This window comes from Pygoscelis adeliae, unplaced genomic scaffold (genome assembly GCF_000699105.1).
Source record: "Pygoscelis adeliae isolate BGI_AS28 unplaced genomic scaffold, ASM69910v1 Scaffold197, whole genome shotgun sequence".
Classification (NCBI taxonomy): Eukaryota; Metazoa; Chordata; class Aves; order Sphenisciformes; family Spheniscidae; genus Pygoscelis; species Pygoscelis adeliae.
In genome coordinates, this window is record NW_008825105.1 from 2,095,828 (window position 1) to 2,103,082 (window position 7,255).

Genomic DNA, 7,255 nt, shown 5'->3' on the forward strand with positions numbered 1-7,255 from the left:
TCAGCATAGTTTAGTTTCACAAAATGCCTTCATTTCTGTCCTGCTCTTATAAAAAAAATGCTCAGGGTTGTCCTTCCAGATGCGGATTGTGAGACAAGTCGCCATGGCCAGCCAGCCCAGGTAAGGCACCATCAGCAGCGTTGCTATCTTGTTAATGCGGTACCAGGAGCACATCGTGCCTATCACCAGGCCGTCCAAGCACAGGATGTCGATCAGTGCCTGGAGCAGAGAGAAGACAACGACTCTGGTGCTCACTCTTAGGAACACGCGGCAGTCTTCCCCAGCACGACTGTAAACCGTCCTACTAAAGGTGGTGAGATGGCATAGAAATGGGGGAGGTTTAGCACTGAAAAGTCACCTAGAGTGATCCTAAACCCCAGGACCTTGGCTCTGAACTCTGATCAGTGAGATCTGAATGTATCACACCAGGAGCCAAGACTAATGTTAATTTTTTTTCTTCATTACCGAGTTCCGCAGATTAATACACTGTTTACGATGATCAATGCTGCCTTCTGCTGATAATGCCAGTGCAGGCAGGTCAGAAACATGCTTGTGTTAGTACCAATAGCTATTACCACTTAAACTTTCTAAATGTACCTTTCATCTACAGAGTGACAAATTCAGATGGAAACATAAGTCCCACTCTGCACCTCCGTCATCTCCAGGCCTTGGCACCTCAGGTAAGTGCTTTTTGAATATATCACAAGTCCACCTCTGCCGTGCCATGCCTTACCTTCATGCATCTCCTCTAACAGGCTCTACAGTGCACAGTGCCTTGTATTTGCTCAATAAGCCACTCACAGCTAATATGCCCCCATAGGGATGCTAACTTTGCCGCTTGCCGGCGCAGGGTGTGACTCCCAGGACTTATCTCTAGCCCCGAATCCTTAACTAGGAGATGCAGCAGCTGGGCTATTGACTTCCTGATCTCCCACCCTGCTCTGCTCGGGCCGGCTATCTGCGTGGCAAGAGCAGGGTGAAGGGTGGAAGGGACTGATACCATTGTCTAGAACCAGGTGCAGTGTGAACTGTATATGAGCAAAAGCTCTTCTTGCAGCTCTCTTTACAATTGCATAATGCTAGTTAGAAAACCTCCAAACAGCCCCAAAACCCATGTGGCAGGGACACCAGCAAACAAGCCTCCAGCAGATGAATGGATGGCCGGATACATTACCATCTTCAGGTTACGTGCACCAAAGAAGAAGAGAGGCCAAGCCCAGTTCAAGGCCAGCTGAGCCCCGTAGAGGCCAAGTGGGACGATAGCTTTGCTGCTGCAGCCACCCAGGTCATTCCATATCAGGTAGGAGGCATAGCTGTGAAGAGGGAAACACATTAGTGTTTTGCAGTGAGTAAATCCCTGATACTTTTCATGTAAGATTGTTTCGCAACAGGGATTTGCAGGGCAGTCATATTTGCATGGCAGCTGCATCCGTGTCCCTCGCTACTCCCAAATCCATCGCCTGCCTCATACCTGCATGGCTCGTACAACTTCCCCAGGGCAGCGGCTGTTTTTAGTATCTGTTTACAAAGCTGAGCATGGGCTGTGTCCCTGGCCAAAAGCATTGCCTGCAGCGTGAATCTGAGGAACTCAGCCCAGAATTTGGCTCAGGCTGTACTTCATCTGCTGGGAATAAGCATACCTGACATGCCCTGCTGATTCGGGTACAAGGGATATCCCAAAAGCAAATGAAAGAGTTTGAAATGGCTGCTCTTCTGTGTATCAAAAACAGCAGGATGAGAGAGGGAGTGGTATGCAGAACTTACCCCATGCCAGTGTACAGGACAGTCCAAGCAACAGGGAATATTCTGCGGGGTGGACACCATGAAGGTTTTTTCAGCTTCTCGTACCAAACAGGTATTTCTTTTCGATTAATGAACCAGCCAAAGAAACCTCCAACGTGAGGCAGGACAGTAAAACCAATGGTATAAGCCCACATCCTTCCTTGGTGGCTTGAAGTAGCCTTTTGCCTGCTGTCAGTTAAAAACAATAATTGATTATCACTTTAAAAGGACTTTTTTCCCTACTTTGATCTTTCGAGCTTTTTCTCTAATTGCCCATATTCCACTTTAGTCTCTAAGGCAGAAGGTAAGTATTTAATGTTGTATTCAGCTCTGCTGCTGGCTCCTCTCTGCCCAGCTCCCAGTCTCTGAAATAGGGGTAATTATTTCTGTCATGGTTACATTTTTCCCCTTGATCTACCCAGCAAAGTGGCTCCCCCCTGCTATTTCATGGCTTCTTACAATATTCGTGTGGCTGGGTTCAGCTAAGGTGGTTATAGTCTTAGAAGACAAGACTGCAGTTACTTTTATCATTCCTCCTTCAAATGCCCAAGTCAGACAACATACAAACTTTAATGTATGGAGGCTACGCATCTCAGCAGAGCTGCTCTCTCTCCTCTGCATGCTGTTCTGAATATGAAAACCCAGACAGATCATGCCCAGAAAACCCCGTCCGTTCTGACTTCATCTAATTTTTCACCATGGATTTATATTTTAAATGAGGTCTATAACAAGACAACATCCTTACAGCAGATTTTAAGCGCTCAATGAACCTTGTTTAATCCTCCCTGCAGCCCTAGCAGGCAGAGGTGGATTCTCACCTCTGTAAGCAGGTAAGCTGAGGCACGGGAGTAGTTTCTTAATTTGCTCACGATCTTCCTCTTGCATAAAGGAAGGAACATTTATTTTAATAATTACATTATGCTCCCACACAAGACAGCTGTGATAAGGATAACATCTAGCATTTCATTCTCTGTCTCATACCTTCCCCTGCCATTTTTCTCTAGAGGGCTCTGAACCTGCCAGTCTTCTGTCCTCCTTCCTTTGGTCTCTATATTCACCTTCTCTTTTGATCCATTAAGGAATTAAACCCAAATTAGCATTCATCGAGGATAACACATAGGATTCGCCAGGAGCACAGCAGTTTTGTGCTATCGGCAGAAGTGCAAAATGCACCTGAGCAAACGCGCTTGGGAAAGATTGGTTTTTAGCAATGCAAGAAGAGAGAAGCAGGCACAGAAAATTCCCTCACCCAGGGAAATGTCCCCGGTGCTCTGAGCACTGGTCAGAGAAACAGGGAGCACAAGGAGAGGACTGATCTGTGCAGGCATCTCTGTTTGGGATTTTAATTCACAATTAACACTTTGCTATATCCTATGCTAATTGTTATTATCATCATCATGCTACAGAGCATTCATCTTTAGAAATGCACACTGGCAGTACAAGCCAATTTACACATCAATAAGGAACAAATACCCCAGACACCATCTCTAACTAACAATTCCTTTACCAGACAATTTATAGTGCTATTAAAGTGTTTATGGAACCAGAAAATCAACTGAACACTGAGAAAAATAATAGCTGTTAGTCCTGCTTTTAAAGTGTAAAACAGCACCAGCTGAGTTCTGGTTCCTCCCTAGTACTTCAGAAAAGTAAAATGGGAAAAGTAGATTTTTCCCTCCTCCCAACTCCTTTGTAGTTGCCAGACTAACCTGGTAGACTGCAGAAATAACTGAGGGTTGAAAATAACACACCACTGTTATAAAACCTTGTTTTGTCTCACAGCTGTTAACAGGGTAGGAGCTGTAAAAAAACCTTACCGTCTCTTACTGCCTTTTTCTGCCTTGCAAAGAAAAAGGGTTGGACATCCAAGGCCGGCTTCTGTCTCTAATGCTGGTGCTGCTATACAATGAAGAAATTGTTGGCTGCGTTTTACCTAAATAGCAGAAAAAAGGGTGTGTGTGCGTGCGCTGGTGGCTGTATCAGATTACACAAGAGAGCCCACATTCGGCAAGAATTACAGGGGATTTGATGGTGGTTGAGCAACTGTGCGGAGAGCAGGACTGACTTCTGGGTCCAGGCAGCACTGAGATGTGACATCTGAGGCTCTTGGCTTGGTTTGAGGGCATCTCGCCTGGAGGTCAGAGGGTGGCTGCACGGGACAGAGAAGCACCCTTTTGTCCGTCTGGGAGTGCATTGGGCACGTGAAAGGGTAAATTGAAGTGTGTCACGTACAAATGACCGTGGTAATTGTATAAGAGCTTGTGCATAAGGGATCAGGTCCATAACAGTAGGGCTTCTGTGCGTGTTACATGGCTGTGAGCTCTGCTGATTTACTCCACCTGAGGATCTGTCCCAGAGCGTGTCCACAGCGCAGGACAGAAGGAGCCCGCTGGCTGTACGAGGGTGTCCCTGCCATGACAGTCCCCCGTGCACAGTTTAACACAACATTGATTAACCAGATGCTTTCGGTGGTCACCTGTACACTAGCGTTTTGGCCAAAATTTGCTGGAAACCACTCGAACCTAAAATAAAGACATTACACGAGCATGTTAAATGAAAAAGAAAAAAGCTAGAAATCAATTTCCGTTAGTAAGCTGTCTGCAAGGGATGGGAAATTAAACACTAATTTACTTCAGTTATGGGTCATTACCTGAATTTCATGGCCAGAGGCAGAATTGCTGGTTCCTAGCAGAATGCGATATTGCTGTTATAACATAGAACCAATGAGATCTTCTGTTTTATTGAGCTCAGAAGGAAATTATTTTTTGGGGAGGAGAAAGAAAGAAAAAAAAAAAAAAGACCAGTGTAAAAGGGACAGATTTTCAGCTAGCATAACTCAATGCAGTGCTATTGCAGTGGTGTGTTTATATAGTGTAATTGCCACTTTGAAGTAACAGATGCAGCACACATTAATCAAGCAGTAGCCACCTGCATATCCTTTCTGAGTCTGTTGCTATTTGCGATTGGAAACTTCTGTCATGCAACGATGCAGCTACTATATGCGACTGAATGGTTTCCATTGCAGTCAGCCACTTCTCCACTGAAGCGGCCATCATGCAGATTGCTGGGTAGCATTGCCTTCACCAGGCTTTGGCAGCTTGGTCAGAAAACAAGCAGTTCGACGGTTTTTAGTTGGTAGTATTTCCTTCCCTGGGCTCGAGCACGAAACCATGATTACTGGTTTGCTTGGCATATAGCAGTTGTATTCCCAGGCCATTTTAGAGTCTAATATGCTGGAAGAATTAAAAACTAAGGGGCAAATCACAAGGATCTCGGTAAATCTGTGAAGCTGGGGATGCTGCTGCATGACTGGGGAACAGCAAATGCAAAGAGGAAAAAACAGCAGAGGCAATTACAGGCCTAAAAGTTATGTATCAGTCTTACTCAAGCTTTAGAGCAAAGAAAGGGAGAATCGAAGACATGGAAGTACCTGGAAAAATGGGATAATGGGTAACAGCTTTGCCCAGAGTGGATCACAGCAGGCTGGATGCCATTGCCTGGGCAGATGTCTGTTTCCTAAGCAAGAAGTTGTGGTACACCTCAGTGGTCTGGACTTCTGAATAGCATCTGTTACGGTGTTTATTAGGTAATGATTAAGTCGAAGACGGTGGCAGATGGCAGGACGGCTGCTGGGCAGATAGGCAGAAGAGAGCGAGAGGGAGCGCAGAAAGACAAGGATCGGGTTTGGGAAGAGTCTTTGGTGGCACTGACCAGGGATCAGTACTGGGACCCAGGGTGATTTTAAATATAGTACGAGCACGTGCACAAACACACCGAGACAAGCGTGTGTGCATGCCCCAGGCCCCCCCTTCTGTATGTGAGCACACGCCACGGGAGGGAACAGTCCTGCAATAAACCGGAAAGACTTTCTCTAGCACCACACTGGTTTTCCTCTGTTGCCACAGATTTATGTCTCAATATTTCTGGTTTGAATAATGTTACAGTAATACAGGATGAGGTAATACTACCTCTTAGTAAAATCATTTCTATACTATGTCTTGGTATGCTTCTGATTATTAAAGTAATATTAATGCTGGGTTTCAGATCACTGCCGTATCACTGCAATGTGTTTTCATGAAAGAAAAGACATGGGAGAAGCGAGTTACACAACTGTGTTTGTTTTCCTCTTCTTAGCAACCTTTGCACATTGTCCCAAGAGGTTCTCAGTCTATGCAAGATTAATTGCCCAAATATAAAAGCCCTGTTAACCTGAATATATTATTGAAAAACAGCATATTTCAATCTGCCCTAGTTTTGAAAATAGAGATGCCGGGTCAGCTCCTGGCATAAATCTGCAATGCTCCTCAGAAGCCAGCAGAGCTTCTCTGATTTACATCAGCAATAAAGTCGTCCTGGTTTGTCTGTCACTGATGAGAGAGCGAGCGCGCTCGCCGAGCTGCCGTAAAGGACGTGGCGGTAGCCAGGGAGGAAACTTCATGGCAATCGCCATCTTCTGAACAACTCAAACCTGCCAGCCTTGACATTGCAAAATAAAATGTTTCATTTTTCAGTATGAAACACCATTAAAAAAAAAAATCCCCTAGTTTTATTTCTAATGAATAAAAGCTTGTCTTTAAAAGTTTTCAGTCATGTCGAAATAAGAATTCCGGATAATACGAAATGATACAGGAATTTCCAGCTGGTCACTTGTTTTTTTTTCCCAGGTGGGCTGAGGTGGTCCTGGGCAGGCCAGGGCAAGAGCTCACAGCCCCTCAAAGCCTGGATGTGGATTGCTCGGGGAGCCGAACCTTGCAGCTTGAATTTCCACCCTCTCGCCACTAGAGGGAATTTTAAAACAGATCTTCCTTAGGATTAAAGTCCAGTTTTCAGTCTGTTGAAAAGTACTGCCTGCAGGACACTGCTGTATCTGGATGCACAGGGGCACTGGCCCTTCTGTAAGGCACAAGATCCTTTCTCGGTCCTGGCTGATTGTGGCTAATCACAGGAACAAACGCAGTTGTGAGATGAATAGCAGAAAAGGCTCTTTAATTTTTTAGGGCTCAGCCTTTGATTTCTCTCTGCCCACGGGGAGGAGCAGGCGCACCCCAGGTCCCTGCTGCCAGCCAGGGGGGCTCGCCTGGCTCTCCCGTGGCTGGGGTCTCTGCGTCCCGCAGGGCTCTGTTGGCGGCCAGCTGTGAACTGAAAGGTCAGGCTGAGTTTCGAGGTGAATTTTGAATATTGGGGCTTCTCATAGCGCTGCTTGTTTGTCAGTAGCAGAGCTGGCGAGGGCTGGTGTACAGAGCTGCCCACGTGCGATAACCGTAAGGGGAATGGTTCTGTCTTATCTGCACGCAGAAGTTGCACCTCAGTAGCCAAAAGAATAAATTTTAACGGACACAGTTCGACACCTTCTTTCATGTTAGGAGGTGCTTAGTGTGGGGATAGGCAGATGATTGCAAGCAGTTAAGTTATGCAGCTTAACAAATTACCACTCTCTAGCTGAGCCTCTTTAATTAACCACATGCACAGACCC

At 45.8% G+C, this 7,255-nt stretch overlaps 1 protein-coding gene across 1 annotated transcript; it reads right to left on the reverse strand.

Annotated features, from left to right (window-relative positions):
• TSPO2 (translocator protein 2) lies at positions 1 to 1,937 on the reverse strand. Its single transcript, XM_009327460.1, has 3 exons — positions 1,765 to 1,937; positions 1,175 to 1,313; positions 1 to 219 (listed from the first exon to the last, which is right to left on the reverse strand). Exons 1-3 carry the CDS (start codon positions 1,935 to 1,937, stop codon positions 1 to 3), a joined length of 531 nt encoding a protein of 176 aa, XP_009325735.1.
• Between the last annotated feature and the right edge of the window lie 5,318 nt (positions 1,938 to 7,255).

Bases quoted from the DNA above. Each gene is read 5' to 3' on its own strand.
- TSPO2 (XM_009327460.1), bottom strand. From the start codon at position 1,937: ATGTGGGCTTATACCATTGGTTTTACTGTCCTGCCTCACGTTGGAGGT. The intron at 1,314-1,764 runs GTAAGTTCTGCA...CCCTCTTCACAG, and splicing joins GTCCTGTACACTGGCATGGG to CTATGCCTCCTACCTGATAT. The intron at 220-1,174 runs GTAATGTATCCG...TCTCTGCTCCAG, and splicing joins GTGCACGTAACCTGAAGATG to GCACTGATCGACATCCTGTG.